The following is a 22150-nucleotide window of genomic DNA, read 5'->3' as shown; positions in this document are numbered from 1 at the left end:
CACAGGACAGCAACGGTATTGATGTCTCATACAACAATTTATTAGACTTTACATTTTTTTTTACTTTTGTGTCCTTTTGAAGCTTGAAGAGTTGGTCTTCGTAAACTGCCATTGTATAACATCATTGAGCACCAACCTTTTTCAGAATTCCTCCCTTTGTGTGTTAATAAAAATAAAGAAAGCCATATGGGGTTATAACAGCACAGGGATGAGTAAAATATGGGTCTGTTCCAAAACTTAGTGAGCTGTCTCGCTGTCTTCTATGGCAGCATCCTTACTGAAATGATGCCTCCATAAGAGAGCCGTTTTGAACACACTACATAGGCGGCAGCTCCGCACATCTTTCAAATAGTGCTACCCACTTGCAGCGCACGGGACACTTGACTCGCAACTGCTTTCAATACAGGTGACGTGAGAGAAATCATGCAATCCTCTAATGAGCATAAATATGCAGAGCACAGTTTTGTATCATATTAAACTGTTATTTATCAACACTTTTCAGTATGAATGGATTATAAGTATATTTACAGTTTAAGTCAGAAGTTTACATACACCTTAGCCAAATACATTTAAACTCACAATTTGTCAAAACCCGTAGCCTTCCATAAGCTTCTCACAATAAGTCAGTGTTGTAGTCAAGAACACCTAAACTGAGACCAAGTCAAACCAAGACCAGAGTGTATTGAGGCAAGACCTAGACCAGACCAGTGTGAGTCCCACACTGCATGACACACTTAGGATAAAATGTGGAACACGCAACCCGTAGGCACTCCTCAAATTGTTCTGAAAGACACACATTCCCATAAAAATACCCATAGAAAACAAATAAAGATTCCTCTTCACCTCGTGTGTGTGTGTGTGTGTGTGTGTGTGTGTGTGTGTGTGTGTGTGTGTGTGTGTGTGTGTGTGTGTGTGTGTGTGTGTGTGTGTGTCATGAGAAATATCTTGATTAAAATAATCAAAAGGCATTGCAGACGTAAATTTTATGTGGGCACAAGTAAAACTCTGAGGAGATCTGCACCTCGAATGGACAGGGCACTTATTTGTAGAGCGAGATAATGCACCTTAATTTTTCCCGCATCTGTTTTTAAAGTATCGTCACGTGGGTACGCCTACGATGTTACCAAAGCAACCCATGCAGATAGGTTGGTTATGTCTGAATGTGAAAATCTGATTTGATCACTTGCAAATTAATAGTGCGGACAAATCTGATTTGCCTGCATTCTGAACATGGCATAAGTCGAGGTTAGATTTGGCTTAAATTGTGATAGTCAATTAAAAGTGTATCTTAGGAGGCAGCATAATTAAGAGAGCTTTTTGAACAGTCTTTGCGTTGGGAGTGTGCCTATGTTGTCTTAAAATGGTGCCTCCAGAGGATGTTCACTAGGTTTTGGATGAATCCCTTTAAGATGCCTACCTTTTGGAACTGCCTTTTTATTGGGTAATGCATCCATGATGTCTTATAATGCTGCCTCCCTAAGCAGCACACTGGGTTTGGGAACAGAGCACAGATGTTTTTGTGCTAATTAAACTTGAGTTGGATCTCTTAGATTAAATGTTGCATTATAATGAAACAGTGGATGTAAGATAAAACCATGTCAGAAGATGGTTAACTGTAAACTAGGGCGAATGATGAAATGATGACACAAGACATAATGGGATGATAGAGAGATGATTAAGTCATCAGGGGACCAATTACAGCTCAATTTAATTTGTAATTGGGGATGTCCCTACATTAAGTTTTTTTAAAACCAGTCACTTGTGGATCTCAGGAACTTAATTGGGTTTAGGAATAACTACAGTACTGTATGTTTTATATAAACTACAGTTTGAACTTGTTCTGCAAGTTCACTCGGGTGTAATTTTAGTGTTTGGTACTGGGATTTGCAAGGCACTTTTCTCCAGATTTAAATAATACAAAATAAAAATCCCACTGGAATCTCACTGCTTTGCTTTACCTAAAAATGTATATTTTATGATACTGATATAATAAATTATTTTATTTCCTCCACAAATTATAAGACAAGTCAGATTGGACTCCTGCACAGGCTGTGTCTTTGACACCCCTGCCCTTGATGGCAATCTGGTCTCTCAGTGAAAACATGACTCAATATATGTGTTTGCAAAACTTGTACGTGTCTCCACGTACAATTCCCTTAAGTTTCCAGGTGCAATGAACACTAGAGGTACTACAACAACTCTGTGTTGGATTCACTTTCACTCAAATCATGACTTTAATGGCTGATTATGAAATTATAAATACTTATCTTTCCATTACTCAGACCCTGCTATTTAATGATATCGACAATTTTACTCTTAATGCATCTTTTGAAAAATTATAATGCTTGTATTACAGACTTGCATATATACACAAACACACACATATATATATATATATATACACTTCTACACGAATGGCTTGTGCAGTAGCTGACCTGATAGGGAGTTGGACATGGAGTCGGAGGACCGCGGTTCAAGCTGGCACGTGACAATACAGTCAAAGAAGCGGCATGAAATGTGTGAAAATTTGCTTTTTCATTTGGCTTCTGTATTTTAAAACACTAATGGTTAAGTTTAGGCATTGCTAAATGTCTCATAAACATTTTAAAACCCTAATGTTTGGGTTCAGGCTAAAGTTTTTGGTTAGTGTGGTATGTTTTAAAAATTATCTAAAATTCTCCTTAAAATCAGAGAAAGTCCAAATGACAATGTGACGAGTCCTTTGTCTTGGGTAACAGAGGTCTTAGTCTTACTGTAACCAAAAACCTGTCCAGTTAGTGAATACAGATTAATCTTGCTTGTAATCTCACACACATTTAAAAGCCTTCTTTTTTCCTTTGTAGCTCAGCAGGTAAAGACGCTGAGTACCACACCTGGAGTTGCAAGATAGAATTCAGGGCATGCTGAGTAAATCCAGTCAGGCTTCCTAAGCAACCAATTGGCTCAGTTGCTGGGGTGGGTAGAGTCACGTTGGGTTAACCTCCTTGTGGTAGCTTTAATGTGGTTCTCGGTGAGGTGTGTGGTGAGTTATACGTGGATGCCGTGGAGAATAGTGTGAAGCCTCCACACGCGATAGGTCTCCACAGTAACTCGCTCAACAAGCCACATGATAAGATGTGCAGATTGACTGAGATTTGTCCTCCGCCACCCGGATTGAGGCAAGTCACTATGCCACCACGAAGACTTGGAGCGAATTGGGCATTCCAAATTGGGGAGAAAAGGGAAGAGAAAAAAGGCCTTCTTTCTTAATATTGTGGCTCAGCAAGCCCTACCATATACTGTACTGTACTGGCCACGATTAGACGCGTCTTACAGAGAAAGAGCTCTGCTGTTCAGGAGCTGGAACTAATATTAATTAAGTCTTAAAACATACCCTTCCCAAAATGTATTTTTGCTTCGTATATGTTGATTTTGTGTGTTTGTGAAATCACTGCACTCTGCTGAGGTCTTGTATCAAGGCTGGTGCAATGCTCTCAAGCTAATATCACAAAGAGCATCATTAGTCAACCCACAGATAACAGAAAATCTCTTTGTCTCTCTCTGTCTGCTGCTGCCATTTATTTATGTGGTCTATTAGTGCAGGAGTGCAGTACCACACTGCTCTTCTCCTGCATGATACGTGTGTCCACACACCTTTGATCCCACCTTCTATCCAGTGCATCACATTAAACACAGAATCCCTTGCTTGGAGATACTCTAGAATCAATCTAGAGTTATGGTCTCCCAGGGCAAATGTTTGAATTCTGCATGACCTCAAATGGAGAGGGGAGATCAGAGGTGTCCAAGACCATCAACTATGAACATTCAAAATGTTCTTTATTTCAAAAGTGAGATTCAGTGTTTATTTTATTTATTGACTGCTTCAGATGGGGTTCATCAAACTTTAAACATTTGATGGCTCTACCTTTGTGAATGTGAGAAATAAAGGGTCCATTCTTACAATTTTCAAGTGCCAAATGCAAGTAAAAATTTGCTTTGGAGTTGCTCACCAGTGGCTGGTAACTGTATAAGAACTTGATATTTGGTTTAAGGGAGCTGTAAGAATAATATTCGGATTTGAATCATGCACGTCACTTGTATCAAGCAAGGGTCAAACTTGTACAAACGGTTTGCTACAGAAAACATCTGTGCACTAAAAATATCCTGTTAAATATCCTGAAAAAATGGCAACTGGAGTTGGCAGAAATTCACTGTAAAAAAAAAAAAAAAAAAAGTACAAATGTTAATTGGTTTATGGTAAACTTGAAAGAACTGTTAAATTTACTGTTAAAATCTGGCAGCTGTGGTTGCAAGAAATTTACCGTAAATAAAATAGTGACCACTATCATTTTATTAAATTATATAAACTTGATACACTAACCTTCTGGAAGTGTATAAATCTGCATTTCACTTTAAAATGTATTGTTAATCCATAGTGACAACAGAAGGGCACATGCTGACATGAAATTCATCTAGAGAGAGGCCCTTCCATGAACAATGACCAACACACATGTAGAGACAGTGTTGAGACAAACGTATCGGTTACCTAACGTAACCTCGGTTCTCTCTAGATGAGGGAACGAGTATTGCGTAAGCTAGCTTACGCTACGGGAAAGATTCATCTTTTCTGAGATATTGAAGCCAAAAAATTATCCTTAATTTTTGTATCCATTGTCAACGCAGTGCGGCAGCTGCAGACCTTGAGCGAGCTAGCTAGCGAGCTCATAGGTTGCTCTGCGGCAACTGCTGCAGCCTATAGACGAGCTTGGGCTGAACTCGCGATCCAATGAGAGGCGTCCGCGCTCACTGCATCAAAGCCCGCCAAAATGGGCGTGACTAGAGTGCATATAAGCGTAGTTCAGTAGGCTGGAACCCTGGTTTTCATTGACTGAAGCGAAAAGTCGCTCGTGGCGCTGAAGCGGCCGGCTACGCAATACTCGTTCCCTCATCTAGAGAGAACCGAGGTTACGTTAGGTAACCGATACGTTCTCTTCACGAGAGGTTCTCTCGTATGCGTAAGCTAGCTTACGCTACGGGAACCCATTGTCAACGCCGTCGCGCCAAGCATCCACTGTATGAGCCCCAGGGAATTAAGGGGGACCCGGGGAGCCCTTATGAGTGGGGAAATAATATTTGGTCGGCAAGAATGTGGGTCATTGATTGTGTAATACATAAGCACATAGTAGGACGGGAACGACAGAGCGCGGTGCCGGTCTGTGTGGAATGTGTCCCATCAGTGCAGCTCACCAGGGGAGCTGTAGCGTATTAAACCGCTAGTAGTTTTGCCTGCAGAGCGGGCACTTCCATATTGTAAAATCTGACAAAGGTGGAGGGGAAGTCCATCCCGCTGCCACACATATGTCGTGAATGGAAATTCCGCTGGACCATGCCCACGAGGATGCCATGCCTCTAGTGGAGTGAGCCCTAATGCCCAACGGGCATGGCAGGTCTTTTGACGCGTATGCAGCAGCAATAGCGTCCACTATCCATCTAGATAGTGTCTGTTTAGAGGCGGCGAGACCTTTGGTGCGCCCTCGAACGAAACGAAAAGCTGCTCGGAGCGTCTGAAAGCAGCGGAGCGTGCAGTATACAATCTCAGTGCTCTGACCGGGCAAAGGAGATTGGCGTCGCGTCAGCTATCCGGTGCTGGCAGCGCCGATAGGGAAATAACCTGTGCTCTGAAAGGAGTACCGATCACCTTGGGAACATAGCCGTGTCTAGGCTTTAAAATGACCTTGGAGTCACTTGGTCCAAACTCAAGACACGCAGCGCTGACAGACAGCGCGTGAAGGTCTCCCACACGTTTGACTGATGACAGGGCAGTCAGAAAAACGGTTTTGAGTGAAAGGTATTTCAAATCCACGGATTGAAGTGGTTCGAAAGGGGGCTTTCATAGTTTCGAGAACTATAGAAAGATCCCAGATAGGAACCGATGGGGGGCGCGGGGGGTTCATCCTTCTAGCTCCCCTGAGGAAGCGGATGACCAGCTCGTTTTTACCCCATGACTGGCTGTGCAGGGGTTCAGCGGCCGCCACATACACTTTGAGCGTGGATGGGGAACTGCCCTTATCCAGCAGCTCTTGTAGAAATACGAGCAGCGACAACACCCCACATGTCCGTGGGTCCAGGTCTCTGTCGGTGCACCATTTTGAGAACACAGACCATTTTGACGCATAGAGTCTTCTCGTGGAAGGGGCTCTAGCGTGTATGATGGTGTTTATTACTCCTTCTGGCAGAGCGACGGGTAGTCGTTGATCACCCACGCATGCAGCCCAGCGCTCTGGGTGGGGATGCCAGATTGTGCCGCGAGCTTGAGAGAGGAGATCTGCTCTCACTGGGATGGGCCACGGCGCTGTCAGTGACAGCTGCGTAAGCTCCGGGAACCATGTCTGATTCTCCCAACGCGGGGCTATGAGGAGCACCGAGTGACGCGTTTCCTGATCCTCTGCATTACCTGTGGCAATAGCGAGACGGGAGGGAAGGCGTAAAGCGGGCGTCTGGGCCAGTCCTGGGCCAGCGCGTCCTCGCTCGAGAAAAATATTGGGCAGTGAGAGTTCTCTTTGGACGCTAAAGAGGTCTATCTCTGCTCTGCCGAATAGGTGCCATAACGTCTGGACTGTTTGAGCGTGCAGGGACCATTCCCCTGGGGAATATTGTCTCTGGACAGTCTGTCCGGGCCGTCGTTCAGGTGGCCTGGCACGCGCGTCGCCCTCAGCGAGCGCAGGTGGCACTGGGACCAACTCAGTATGCGTTTTGTCAGATGGAAGAGGTTCCTGGATCTGACACCGCCCTGACGGTTTAGGTAGGATACCACAGATCTGTTGTCCGAACGGACCAGGACGTGGTGACCCTGAATGACCGGGAGAAAGCGCACGCAGCGCACTCGACCGCTATCATTTCCAGACAATTTATGTGAAGGAGCTTTTCCTGAACTGACCATAGGCCGAAAACCGGAGAGCCCTCGCGAGACCGCGCTCCAACCCGTGTTGGACGCGTCTGTCGAGATGACTTTTCAGCGAGATACAGCTCCCATTGTCACTCCCCGCTGATACCATTCGGCCACTGTCCAGGGCTGCAGAGCTGATATGCAGGTCTGAGTCACCTTGATGGGCTGGCGGCCTGTGGCCCAAGCCCGGCGAGACGCTGCGGTGTTTAGCCAATGCTGAAGCGGGCGATGTGCAGTAAACCCAGCTGAAGTACTGCTGCGGCTGAGGCCATGTAACCTAGCACTCTCTGGAATTTCTTCAGAGGCGTGAGGCTGTTCATCTGAAAAGATGCGGCTAGTCGCTGAACACGGCGTGCGCGCTGTGTAGATAAGCGAGCCGTCATTGCCATGGAGTCTAGTTCTATTCCCAGGAAGGAAATGGTCTGACTGGGCTGTAGTGAGCTCTTGGTCCAATTGACTGCAAGACCCAAACTGTTCAGATGGCTGAGGAGAACTGCTCTGTGAGACAGAAGCTCCATATGTGACTGAGCCATAATCAGCCAGTCGTCCAAATAGTTCAGAATTCGCAAACCCTGACTCCGCAGGGGTGCGGCGCCGCATCCATGCACTTCGTGAAAGTACGGGGTGCTAAGGACAGGCCGAACGGAAGGACGGTGTATTGATAAACCTGGCCGTCGAGGCGAATCTCAAGAATGGCCTGTGACGGGATTTATCTGAATCTGAAAGTATGCATCTTTCAGATCGAGAGAAATAAACCAGTCCCCTGGCGCACATCGCGCGAGGAGTTTCCTGATTGTAAGCATTTTGAACGGTCTTTTGCAAGCACCTTGTTCAAAACCCTGAGATCTAATATGGGTCTGAGGCCGCCGTCTTTCTTGGGAACAAGAAAATAACGGCTGTAAAGCCCCGACTCAGCTCAGAGAGGGTGGCACTTTTCTATGGCCCTTTTGCACAGAAGGCTTGCTATTTCTGAACGAAGCATGCACGCTGCTTCCGTGTTCACAGTGGTTTCGAGCCAGCTCTGAAGCGAGGGGGCGGCGATCGAACTGTAGCAAATAGCCCTGTTGTATTGTGCTTAACACCCACTTGGATATCCCTGGAATAGCTTCCCACGCTTTGAAGCGTAACGCTAGAGGGTGAATGGCCAATTCAGCTCTGATTGCCGCACACAGAGCTGAACAAAATGTGTGAGCGCGTTTAGTGTGTTCATGCATGATTGCTCGCAGACAGCATGAACAGGCTGTTTTGTGAGTGACTTCCGATTGGAATGAATGGGGAAAGAGTCACATCTGTTACGTGATGCGCAAGCATAGTCATGGGCACGGGACTTACACACAGAGGAATGGTTGCTGGCCGTGTAACAGAGCGGGCAGAGAATGGGCGCTGCGACGCATTTGTGGGCGCATTCATTGACTCTAGCGCTCGAGCGGTTCATAACCGCTTATGTGAGTGTGCTCTGGTGGGGACACGAGACATGCAGTGCTTGTGTGCAGAAGTGAACACTGGATTGTGGGCACATTTTCTACACATAGGGCTGGTCGTGTGACAGAGCGGGCAGAGAATGGGCGCGCAGACGCATTTGTGGGCGCCTTCATTGACTCTGACGCTCGAGCGGTTCGTGAATCGCTTTATGAGAGCGTGCTCTGATAGGGGCACGGGATGTGTTATGCTTGTGTGTAGGGGCGAACACTGGGTTGTGGGCACTTTTTCTACACATAAGACATGTTTGCTCTTTACAAGATTTATTTGGGTCGCCGTGAAAACGGCGTTTGAGTGCAGGCAAGCGGGCAGTGTCACCGGCTTGTTGGCTGCTAAATTCACCACTGTAGTAGCCTGAGAGAAGGGGACTGACAGGGGGTAAAGCTTTGACAGTGGTCCGCCGCGGCGGGACTGAGCCGTCGCTTGTTCAACACAGTTAGGAAGACTTCGGCTGCTTCGGGTTTCAGCATTACCTTAGATCGAGGCCCGCGGGGCGGCGGTCTCGCGGCGGCTGTCTGAGCGCTGATCGAGGGCGGCCGCCCTGTCGACGCTGAGAAGTCTGAGATTGTTGAACTGGGCGCTGTGAAGAGGCTCGTGCAGGAGGCTGATCACGTGAGCGGCCTGCAGAGGAGCTAAGCGACGCGGCAGGAAGAGGTTCATGGCTTGGGTGGCTTTCTGGACTTCTGAGAAGCGGTCAACAATGCCACTCACCGCGGAGCCGAAGACACCGGTTGGAGAGAGCGGTGCGTTGAGGAACGTGGAGCGCTCTGCTTCTCCCATGTCGGCTAGTGTTAGCCATAAGTGTCTCTCGGTCACAGTCAGCGAGGCCATGCACTTACCTAGAGCTTGGGCTGCAGCTTTGGTAGCGCGAAGGGCGAGGTCTGTCGCGCTCGTAGATCAGTAACAGCCTCTGGGTGCCTGCCTTTCTCATCCCACTCCCGAAGAAGGTCTGCTTGTAGGATCTGTAAAACGGCCATTGAGTGCAGAGCAGATGCGGCTTGGCCGGCGGCGGAATAGGCGCGGCCAACATAGGCGGAAGTCGCTCTGCAGGCCTTAGACGGGAGCACAGGCTTGGAACGCCATCTCGCGGAGGGCGGACAAAGGTGTGCTGCTACCGAGTCCTCGACCGGGGGATGGAGGAGTAGCCTCTCTCAGTGGCGCCGTCCACCGACGCGAGAGAGGTGGAGACGTGTGAACGGGTCCTGGCTGAAAAGGAGCGTTCCACGACTTTGCAAGCTCCATATGTAATTCCGGCAGGAAGGGAGCGGCCCGGCCGCGGGTGTAGAGCGGCGATGGCTTTGAAGAAAGCAGCCGTCGAGTCTGTTGGGTGCCTGCTCAGGGGCGGTGACCACTCGAGCCCGAGGCGGTCGACGGCCTGTGTGAGGAGGCGTGTTAACTCCCCTTCGACTCCGGCGCGGGTCCTGCTGGATTCCTGGGCTGAGGAGGAGGCTTGGGAGCCTGTCCACTCCTCGCTGTCCGAAGCCATGATGGAACAGCGGCCCTTATCCTCCGCCGTCATCCGAGATGGCAGCAGTCGCGGCTGCTCGGCAGCAACTGCGCGTCCCGGGGCGGGGAGGGTGAAAGCGATGCTCGAGGGAGAGGTTCCGGCGAGGCAGTCGCTTCAACCACAGTTTCCGGCAGCCTTTGTGAGCGGCGCTTCTTCCTGCGCGGCTGAGGGTAAGGCGGCGTGGCGGTTTCTGCTTTGACCGCTCGAGTCGAGCCCGCAGGGTCGACATCGGTAGCTCCTCGCAGAAATCGCATCCGCCCTCAGTGAGGGCGAGCTCTGCGTGCCCCAGTCCCAGGCAGAGAGCGCAGATGATGTGGCGGTCTCCTGTGCTGAGAAGGGCGCGACATGAGGCGCAAGTGGAGCGAGGCATCTTGAAAAAGACGCTCGTACTCTTTTGTGAATAGTTCGTGAGAACTAGCTTGCTGAATAAAAGGATACGTCGTCGGATGGCGTAGCTTCGCAGGATGGCTGAAGGTGGCTGAGACGGCCGGCTTCTTCTAGCGCTGTCCACGCTTGCTAGATGCCCCTCAAACGGCGACGCGGCTTCCAGGTCAGCGATCGCGGAGAGCTTCGCTGAAGAGATGAAAATCAGGGTTCCAGCCTACTGAACTAAGCTTATATGCACTCTAGTCATGCCCATTTTGGCGGGCTTTGATGCAGTGAGCGCGGACGCCTCTCATTGGATCGCGAGTTCGCCCAAGCTCGTCTATAGGCTGCAGCAGTTGCCGCAGAGCAACCTATGAGCTCGCTAGCTAGCTCGCTCAAGGTCTGCAGCTGCCGCACTGCGTTGACAATGGATACAAAAATTAAGGATAATTTTTTGGCTTCAATATCTCAGAAAAGATGAATCTTTCCCGTAGCGTAAGCTAGCTTACGCAATACGAGAGAACCTCTCATAAAAGAACACAAAGCTCCATCAGGGTAACAAATGTGACACTAAAATAATGCAATAAACATTAACTAAACAACTTAAACTATAACACAGAACCCCTCAAAGTACATAACTATATAATAACATAATTCCCATAAAATGTTATGAAATAACATGAAATGGGTCACGCAGGGAAAGTCAGATTCTTGTTTTACACTGTAATTTAAGAATAGATAACAGTGTAATGTTTTCTATTGTTAAACATAATATACATTTTTACGGTTACTTAAATGGTAAAATCATACTTTAACATTTAAAAACCAACATTTTTTGTTCAGTAGTCAAACTACACTGGTCATGCTCCATGTATCCCATGGAAGATTCAAAGAACTGACAAGAATCATTCGTTTGGGAATTGGACTACACTGCTCATGGTCCCTCTGTAAATTTGAAAGAACTGGCTCAAATTGGCATTGTCGTTCAAGAGCACTCTGGTAATGCTGTGTTTCACATTGATTCAGAAGAGGTGCAGGGCTATGTCGATACAATCAAATATCGATATATTGCCATACTTTTTCTTGTGATATTGTATCAATACTTCGATCCATGTATTGTGATATATTGTGATATTTTCATTGCAGTCAGAGCACTTGTTCAAACAGCACTTGTACAAATTAGGCATGTAAATAACAAACATGTAACAATATATAGTATATATGCAATATAATATATACAATTTCATTACACCATATTTATTGATGTAATTGACTACATTTAAAAAAAAACAAAAATGCTAAAATGTCACTTAAATGATGAAAAACAAATGATAAAATAACATTTGTAAATGTCCATAATTTAACAAGTTAGAAGATCACCTGTATAATGAATAACAGCATTAGCTGAAAGATTTTTTTTTTTTTCATACTGTTTGCAAGCAAAACGAACATTATATCTGAACTGTACCCAAATTAATTTAAATTACAAGTGAAATCGAACCATGATATGATATATCGAATTGTGACGTGTATTGCAATATGTATCGTATCATGATGTAGCTGCAAGACCCAGCCCTAAAAAGGTGTAGTGCTGTCGCTGAATAGCGCTGCAGGAAACCCTGTCAACTGAATTTCAATAAGGTGTTTTGTCCTCATCAGTGGAAAATGCAAGCTTGAGAACGGTTACTGTATTTTTAATGGTACTGTTTCTAAATAATAACCAGTTCTTGGTTCCTATCCCAATTATTAATAGGCCTATATGAAATGGCAAATTAATAGGTTGCCCATAAATGACAATTATGACATTATTTACTCACCCTTTGGTTTTTCTAAACCTGTATGACTTTCCTATGTGAAACACAAAAAGATGATTTTTGGTGGCTTGGGTATCTCGGCAAGTAATGACGTTGACTACCACCCCTGGAGTCGCAAGTTCGAATTCAGGACGTGCTGAGTGACTCCAGTCAGGTCTCCTAAGCAACCAAAATTTGTCCGGTTGCTAGAGAGGGTAGAATCACATGGGGTAACCTCCTCGTGGTTGCCATAATGTGGTTGACTCTTGGTGGGGCGCATGGTGAGTTGTGTGTGGATGCCGCAGAGAATAGCGTGAAGCCCCTACATGCGCCATGTCTCCGCGGTAACGCGCTCATCAAGCCACATGATGATATGTGTGGATTGATAGTCTCAGCTGTGGAAGCAACTGAGATTCGTACTCTGCCACCCGTATTGAGGCGAGTCACTACGCCACCACGAGGACTTGGAGCGCATTGGGAATTGGGCATAAATTGGGGAGGAAAAAGAAGAAAAAAAAGATGATGTTTAGCAGAATGTTTGTCTCTGTCACCATTAACCTTCATTAAATCTTTTTTCCTTTTGGGTTCAATGGAGAACAGAAAGTCATACAGGTTGAGAATAACATGAGGTAATATAAAGTACAGTTTTGTCTGATAAAGTATCTTTTTAAAGAGGTGAAAATATCATTTTCATTTATCCAATGTAAAAATATTTGTATTTTTGTGTACAGTGCAATTGTTATTCCTTGGTTTGGACTTGTGAAGCAAAGGTGAACCTGCATAAAACTGTATGTTGAGGAGACATAAGGGCTGAGCAGCACCTGATAATGTTCTACCTTTAGACTGGAGCCACACTCTGCATACAAATGTATCACACAGATAAAGAGGTTCCACCACAAACAATAGCCTGCATAGAGTCTGCACATTCACTGTCCAGACACTCCCCGTGTGTGTGTGTGTGTGTGGGGGGGGGGGGCTCTCTGTGCCCTCTGGCCATGAAGGGTCTGCTCAAGCATGTCTAAATAATAAAGTCGACAAAAAACACGCATGATCATTTTGATCTGTGGTGTATGACACATATCCAAAGCTCAGCAGAGTCTTATGTGTGCACACACTCAAATTCGGCAATTGAGCTTGTATGACCCTCAGTTTATATGTGCAGATTACATGGGAGCATATATACACTGTGTGTGTATATATGACAGACAGTCGCTCAATCACGTTGTAGGCTGGCTGTTGTGTTCCTTTGTGGTGAGTTGTGCTTTTGTCCGGAGGGGAGAACAGGAAGTTAATGGCTGACTGTAAGAATGCAGCAGTAAGGATTGCCTCATCTGGTGCTTCTGTAAACACATGTCAATGCTGCTTCAGACTGTCGGTTAACCATGTGGTATACAGTTTATTGACGGGAAACAAAAACTATTTTTTGATTCTGGTTCCGGTTTCTGAACACTTCCATTAACGAGCCTTTAGGACCCCCAAACATAAACGTACAGTATTGTTGTTTTTTTCCAAAGTAACTTGATTACAACACTGTAAGTGTGATAAACACCTTTTATTGTTTGAACAACCAGAGTCTCACAAGCTGAATATTTATATTTCTTTAATCCTATTAAGAACAGTTCTTGATATTTAATTATGCCTATTGTTAGATTAAAAACAAAAACTTGAGAGATATATATATATATTTTTTTTTTTAATCTAACAACTCTAGTACAATTATATATTGGGCTTTTTATTGGACCTTTTTTCAATCCACTTAAAATTGGTGGTTTTGATATGTCCCATCATTGCATAAATTTAGTTTTAGGAGGCAAAATGTGTGTAGGCTGTCTCTTTAGCAAGAATGCTTTAGGTCCATCTCCTGCACTACAGTTTCCTGTCACTGTCTCCCAAAACAGACTTGCTGTGCTTCAAAACTGCTTTCAACATTGGAGTTGTTGCCTAGTGGTTGACACACATGCTCTGAATCTGAAATATTATACTGTAACGTTCAAATGTGGGCAATGGATGAATGCAACTTGTCATTCCCAATTCTGTTTAATTTCCATCAATTTTTGTCTCTTTACTCGTATTATTGATTTAAAAAAGGCAGAAAATTGAATTATGACTAAAGCAGAAATGTTTTCGAACAGTTTCTTGAACACTCCTTTGTCACTGGTCATGCAAACAGATTTCCACCCTAAACACACTATTAATTTTATACTAATTATAATATTAATTTTATGTCGGGGTGATTGGGATGTTCAAACAAATAGCAATGTTGAAAGTGCCACAGTGTTTTCAGTTTTGGGAGGAATCAACCATCAAATTACATAGTTTTGTGTGGTAAGCTGGTAAAGGGGAAAGTATTTAAAAAAATTACATGCTTCATCTTCAAATTAATTAAAAAAGTAAAAATGTAACACTACTCAACATCAGAGAAAAAGGTTCCTGTAATTAGTGTTCTTGGGTAAAAGATGAATCCCCAACCACATTAATCTAGAGCCAGAAATGTGATTCCAGAAGTCTCCTCTTTCTGTGACCACTTTATATCAGGCAGGGATATTGTCAGTGGAGGTTTCGGGAAACTCGGTCTGGTTTTGCATCTGAAGTCAGAAATGACTCTTGCCTTAAAAGCAGCTGAATGTGAGGCAGGGAAACCCACTTAACTAGAAGCCCAAGCAAATTTCCTCAAGCCAAGCCAAGCCATGAAAGTTACACTGATTTGTATGTAATGATCATGTAATGTATCAATTAAACTTTGAGAGGCCTTGGTTCTTGAGAACTGTAGTACACGGCCTCAGCACGAGTAATAGCAGACTAATAGCTCTGTGGGCAAGTAAGGAGGAGTCATGGAGTTGATTTGCATTGGTCTCAAGCAGACAAATTTGCACTGATTCCAATGGATCATGAAAAAGATTAAGAAACGTGTTCAAAGATCATTGGATTTTCTTCATAATGAGGTAGGGGACATCAGCAACACTAGGAGGATGAGGAAATTTATGGGAAAAGCGTTCAGTATCACAGCTATAGGAATAATAGTCCAACCATTCAGTTAAAAGGTCATTTGCCTTTTTGATAGATTTTGTTTATTGGACTAGCCTAAAATAATAATAATAATTTTAGTATGATTTGAGCTAAAGAACCAACATTTGTAAGTATTGTTGTTTCAATTTTATTGCTGATTTGTTATATCATTGAAACGTAAAATTGACTAACAGTTTTGGATAATCTGGAACTGAACTAGGATAGGAGCATCCGAAACGTTTAAATGTGAGTGAATGGAGCGCGAAGTGTAGCTAGCGTGACCGGTCCTGAACTGAAATTTGGGACCTTGAGTTAATCTTTTCTCTCTTTTGGTTCTCTAATAGGATGGAGCGGATGTCTGAGGAGGCGTTGAGGCTGAACCTGCTGAAGCGGGGTCTGGAGGCGCCGGATGAGAGGGAGGAGGCCCTAGCCAAGCGCCTGAAAATGGACGGTCATGAGGCCATGGAGAGGCTGAAGATGCTGGCTCTACTCAAACGCAAGGATCTCGCCGCCTTGGAGGGGGCAGCAGTGGCGGCAGCCATGGCAGAGGGCAAAGGCCCTGGTGGCAGTCAGGGTCTGATGGGAGCAGTTGCCTATGAGGAGAAGATGAATGGAGCCTTGAGAGTCGGGGGCCACGGAGGACCTAGCAAGAATGGGAAGGAAAATATAGTGGATGAACCAGTGGACATGAGTGCCAGAAGAAGGTGAGATTATGAGAGAGGAGAAAATTACATTTACTTATAATGTCATTTTGAATCTGTGAGTAGGGCTGAGTATCATTCAAAACTTTTCGATACCGGTTCCTAAACGATGACAAAAAAATGGTTTATGGTGCTCTATGGAAAACGCCGAACACCGGTATTGCCGCTGGTTGTACGCTAGGTACAAGGCTATGGGATAAATTTCGGTAAACATGGTTAGGGTTAAGCTTACACAATAAACCAAGTCACCTTGATTTCAAACTTTGAATTGTATTTTGTATTTATTTTAACCAAAAATTCAAATGAAACTTTTTGAAAGATGGCTTTACAACAGTTGTCAACTTCTCTCTGGCAAAGAAGCTTCATCAATGCATTCTCAACCCGTAGGGTATTTCGTTATCCAGGAAAATATATTGTGTGTGAATAAATTCAGTGCCTAAAATGTATCGAACTTGATACCCAGCCCTATCTGTGAGTTCCAAAAAGGTATTGGTAAAAGGTATACTCAATTAAGTGATATTGCTTCTATACAACATTTCAATGAACAAGTACATTTGAAAAACTGAGTATGGTCATAAAAACCAAAAGATTTGTGCATGGAATGACTATTACTCGACCGATCAAAATCTGCCATTGCTGGTTCAAAACAAATGATGCATCCAAGCCTCTGTTAGTAATTCAAAATGTTCACTTCAGAATCCGTTATGATTTGTCCCAAATTCAGTTATTGGGTTTAACAAAGGATTTCTGGGAAAATGTTATTATGTTATTAATAATCTTCGGTTATTCAAAGATCTTTGTTTTGTGTTCCTCAGTGAAATTATTCGGGAGCGACGCACTCCATCACCAGACGTTATAATTTTATCAGACAACGAGGCTTCCAGCCCCAGAAGCACGCCCCACCCTGAAGAGAAACTGCATCAAGCTAACTTGGAGATGTTCAAGGTACTACATCTATCCCATAGAGGAGCTCAGATCTTCGACTGGTTTGCCATCTCTTGAGTTGGTCTTGTGAATCTGTTTGCTTATGTCTTACACTTCTTGTTTTCGCATTTTTTCTGCAGGGGAAGACTGGTGAGGAACGGCAGCAGATGATCAAAGCTCTTCGAGAGGAGCTCAGGCTGGAGGAGGCCAAGCTGGTGCTCCTGAAGAAACTGAGACAGAGTCAGATGCAGAAGGAGAACGTGGTGCAGAAGGTCAGAACCGTACTTCCTCTGCTTTACTACCATTTGCTACACCAGGCACCAACTATGCCACCCCACTTGGAGAAACTTGAAAATTATGTTTTTGAGTTTATTAACTGAACACATGCATTACAATGTACTACATTGACAAGTTTGAGTTGATGTAGCTCAACTGGTAGAGCATGATGCTAATAATGCCAAGGTCATGGGTTCCATTCCCTGGGAATATACATAAAATATATAATTTGCACTTTAAGTCTGCCAAATGCATAACTTTTAGATTGGTACAATACACTAAAGTTCCTGCAAGCGTTCCAAGGTTCAGTCAGACAGGACAGAGGTGCGAATTTATGAATTCTACTATGGCGAACACTTGGTTTGTGAATATTAATTTAGGTCACTGGAGTGGATACAGGTTATAAAGCAACATGAGCATTAAATAATATTCATTCAAGTATTTTGCTAATTTTTATTTGTAATTTCATGCACCCAAGTACCTTGTAGTCACTGAAGCAACCACTCATTCTGTGCTTATGGTCCACCAGTGGGAAATCTGCTTAAATCTGGCTGTATTTGTATTCCTCATATACACTGCAGCTCCTCTGTACAGCACATTCACCTTCACTGTTTTAGCACTAAGCAAAATAACCTGTGCATATGACCAGCTGAGTGTTACTGTATATCAATGCCAGGACAAAATGATGAGGTAAATCGTTCTTCTGTTGAAAGGACGTTAGTTGCTGGTGGGCGTGAAATGGGGTAACGAGAAGTAAGATGGGCAGCCATAACCCCACAGATTTCATATCACATCTCTGTGTGATGTTTGCTGGTGTACTGTAGCATTGAGATGTTTTGTCTTTGGGTCCAATGCCAGTGTTTCTCCAAATACAGGAACAGCCCATAAACACTAAAGTGTTACAACACACTTTGCATGCACCTTGTTTGCTCGCACATGAATTGGAATATGACCATTTTTTAGTTCGTTGAGATTTTAGTGAGAGAGGAAAAAGTAGAAATAGGGATTGTGGTATTACTATGTTTAGCATACTACTATGTTAACACCATTTTTTGGACATACAGAATACTTTGGGATTCTCTGTAGTATTGGATTCGAGTCCACCTTAGTCGAGTCAAGTCAGAGTCTTTAAGCAGTCGAGTTCGAGTTGAGTCTGAGTCCATAACAAGTCGAGTCAGAGTCCGAATGAATCTGTTCATGAATCTGAATTAAAATTGTAACAAACTCGACATCAATATTTTAATCTTATTTTAAACTTCACAACTAAGAAAAACAGTTTGTCAATATAAATGTAACAAAAACACCTCTGTTGCATTTCATATATACATTTTATTATTGGTATCCTGCTGAACAAACTTCAAAGTGGTTTCAGAATGAAAGCATGTGCTTTAGGTGTATGAAGTCAAAACTGTCCTTCAACACACTTCTTACTGCATTCTGTTGACATTTCAATTATTTGTTGCTTTTTCCCCTTCACTCAAACATGGACTAAAGAAAGTGAAAGCTGCATCATTACTACCGGAGTTATTGTTTCAAATTTATTTTAATTTTTTATTTCTACTTAATTTTCAATTTGTCAATTTAATTTAGTTTTATTTCAAATGATCCCTATCTAAAGAAATAATAGTCTATACTGAGATTTCTGTCTGAATCTTTTTTTTTTTCTCTATCTGCCAAGGGAAAATACAGTACATATTAATGACTCAACACAGTAGTAATTAGCACTCGCTGAGTTAAGTCAGCATGATTTGACTGCAAATGCTACATCCAAAAACACTGGAAAAGCCCACTTTATTAGGGCCATGTCGACACAGACACTATTTTCTAGTTAATTTGCGGGAAACCGCACAATGCAGGGCCATTCTTCGTGCTGCTCGTGTGCCTAAATCCCTGATGCATCCATGTACGTCTCGCAGCAGCTGCCGCAGAAGATAAACCTTTTTTAAAAAATTTATATTTGCTTGAGCAGCATCCGCATTGGTCTGCAATCAGTCTAAAATCTTTAAATACCAAAGCTCTTCTTTAACTGCAAAACATGAATAATAATAATTTTGCGTCATAAATTTAACAGAATTGTCAATCAAAGGTGTCATAGATATAGGCTAAATAGAAAGACGTGCATAAGTTACCCGGTGGTTTAAAATAAAATAATAATAATGTTTCCGTCGTGCCATCCTCCTCAGTAGTCGATGTTATACATTAGTCTCTATAGTAACATTCAAGCGTATTGGTTGACTGACTGTGTGTGTGTGTGTGTGTGTGTGTGTGTGTGTGTGTGTGTGTGTGTGTGTGTGTGTGTGTGTGTGTGTGTGTGTGTGTGTGTGTGTGTGCTTGTGTTTGCTTATACACAGTGAAACAACTTTGGCTACATCTACGGCTTCAGTGGCTAATTCAGCTGCATGCAGACAGAGATGTGGTCATTCATTTCTGTTTTGTCATACATTTATTTAATTGCATCACAAATGTCAAAAGAAAATGAAAAAAAGTTCCCAAATATAGTCTGTGACAAGTCCAAGTCCATTAAAATTGGACGAGTCCAAGCTCGAGTACCCCAACTCTACTTTGAAGTACCTTGGAGAACCATGAAAATACCAGGGTATACAAATTAGCTAATTATTAATTGTATGTGAATTACTATGAATTATTATATGCTAATCATTCATGTGGTACTTTGATATAGTATGTTTGACAAAAGGTCAAAATTGTTAAAGCAGCTTTAAAAAAAATAATAAATGCATTAAATTTCCCTATATCCTGACGATTATCACTGCAATAGGTTTCTCGAGAAATCGCATTTGTCTGTGTAACATCCTTAGGCTCTGTTAACAGTAAAAGAAAACTTGGGGGTGGCTTTCTGCAAACCTCAATTAATGGCACGAGTTTGATGCAGGATTTCATGTTTGTAAAAATAGCAAATTATCATTATGTCCCTTACAATTCCCAAACAATCAACAAAATTCCAAAAGATAAATGTTTCCATTTCTGTTTGGTGCCACCAGTGGTACAGAAGTTGTTTGCAGTAGCTTTTTCATGAAAACCATCTCACTGGACCATGGACCACTCTAGATTTTGACAGTCTTGGCACCCTCTTTGACCTGTCATTTGTGCTTTCTTTCAGGTGCCGGTGGTCCAGAATGCCCCTTCTTCAGTTCAACCGTCTCCCATGCACAGTTCTCAGGGGCTGGGCAAACTACCTGTGCGGCCCGGCCTGCACTCAGAGTCTCAGAATCTGCGCACTGCACAGGTGCACAAATGTTCTTGTTTTGTTTTTTCACTATGCTGCCTAATGAGCAGTGTGTAATCTCTGGGCCTATTTTCACTTAATCATTACATGCAATGGAGATTGTCTATGCACATACAGTACATTCATACTTAGCCACATAAATGTATCTGCACAAAACAGATATATATCCGATCTACTGTTTCTATGCTATATAACAATATAATGGACTGCAAATACCCCCTCAGTCTTTTTTAAATCTGCATTACTGCTCATTTATCCTATTGTAAAAGTAATGCTTTCAGTATTTTTTTCATTATGCATTTCCTGCACATGAATACTCTATGTTGTACATATTAGACTGAACATGTTAGAGCCTGCTGTTGGTTGCCATGGAAACAGCACCTTAAGATCAGCATAAGAGTGTAGAACAGTTACCATTTGTAATTATGGTCCATCTGTTGAGTAGAAACCAATCCATCGGTTGCAACCAACAATTTGCAATCTGATCTACAGTGTCTGCTGTCATCTAGTGGCCATAAAGTGCATTGCACATGTATATTAATCGCTGCCTGTATGTTTTGTTTTCTTAGGGCCACACAGTAATCAGGTCTGCTGCCAATGCATCTTTGCCCCCCATGATGATGTCACAGCGGGTTATTGCACCCAACCCTGCCCAGCTGCAAGGTCAGAGAGTGCCCTCCAAACCTGGTATGGGCCGCTCCTCCACAGGTGGTTTGAGTAACACAGTGAGCTATCAGCAGGTACGGTCAATCCGAATCACAACATTAAACTCTTTAAAGTCTGAATTGGTTTTTTGTTTGTTATCCCTGCAATTTGTTGACATTGGACTTTTTTTTACAATGTAGTTCAGATTTTTTTCTGTGAAGTTAATAGTCTGATAAATCTACCTCATTTAATACATTAATACTGCCCTCATTTAAAAAGATGGAGTACATGAAGCAAAGCTATTTGATATTGCTGGATAGTCTCTGTTTTTAATCTTTACAATTTAATTTGCCTATTCAGAGCAAATTAAAAACACAGGACTATTTCAGTGCAAGAGTCATTGTTGCCAAGCATATTCAAAAGTTTGAATGCAAGCATATAAAAAAAAATGTAATGCAAGTAATATACATAAATGGTAATTTCAAATAATAATATAATAATTATTATTCTGTTTTAAAGGTGCTCTCAGTAAATTTTTGTTTGTCATCTTGGACTTACAGTGACACCTAGTGGTGTGGATGCAACATAATTCAAAATCAATAGTTTTCAGTTACAGATACATTGTAGAAATTCACTATTCACAATCGGCCATGATTAATTTAATCCAAGAGTGAAAATGTCCAATAACAAGACTGTTACTGAAAATCTTGGAAGAAATATATGTTGTGCTAAATGGCACATAATAATAAAATAAATGTTATGCTAATATGCTTCAGTGTTTACAGCATGATGAAGCGCAAAAAGTGTAAGAACAAAAAAAAAAAGGTAAAAAAAGTCGGGCACTGTTTCTATTATATTCCCTGGGCTGGCTATACTTGCATTGAATCTAAATGCAAACATTACGATAATTCTCAGTTATTTTAGTAGAATACCCTGAGCTGCTTCAGTCAGGTTTATTGTCATTTTTCATATTGCAGTGCGATGAACAAAACTAAATGTGGTTCAGGAAATATACAGTCTAACGGTCACATCTAAGCAGACAGATTAAAGTCATGGGCTGCATTCATGGCACTGAATTATAACAGCTACAACAGTCAATTTTAAATAATATATAGGAAGATATTAATACATTTAATATAAGACAATAAGTATTTACCTAACAGTGGATAGGACTATGATTTGAAGATCCAACTGCAGATTAGTCGGACCATCCCCATATTTTTAAATGGGAATATGGTTAGCCTACTTGGGCGTAGAAAAGTAGGCTTCTACGTGACAGCATTG

The 22150-nt window shown here is 42.9% G+C and overlaps 1 protein-coding gene across 2 annotated transcripts in view; it reads left to right on the top strand.

The window, feature by feature from the left end:
* LOC127650848 (transcriptional repressor p66-beta-like) overlaps window positions 1-22150 on the top strand; it is an 85519-nt gene that overhangs the window by 52141 nt on the left and 11228 nt on the right. For both annotated transcript variants that reach the window (XM_052136485.1, XM_052136484.1), the window contains exons 2-6: window positions 15421-15780; window positions 16593-16722; window positions 16842-16973; window positions 20096-20221; window positions 20791-20961. In XM_052136485.1, coding sequence (XP_051992445.1) covers window positions 15422-15780; window positions 16593-16722; window positions 16842-16973; window positions 20096-20221; window positions 20791-20961 — 918 coding nt within the window. In that variant the 5' untranslated portion in view covers window position 15421. The remainder of the gene's footprint in view (window positions 1-15420; window positions 15781-16592; window positions 16723-16841; window positions 16974-20095; window positions 20222-20790; window positions 20962-22150) is intronic.

Source organism: Xyrauchen texanus, chromosome 10 (genome assembly GCF_025860055.1).
Source record: "Xyrauchen texanus isolate HMW12.3.18 chromosome 10, RBS_HiC_50CHRs, whole genome shotgun sequence".
Classification (NCBI taxonomy): Eukaryota; Metazoa; Chordata; class Actinopteri; order Cypriniformes; family Catostomidae; genus Xyrauchen; species Xyrauchen texanus.
The sequence above is the reverse complement of the archived record's forward strand: the minus strand, read 5'-3'. Positions and strand labels throughout refer to the sequence as shown.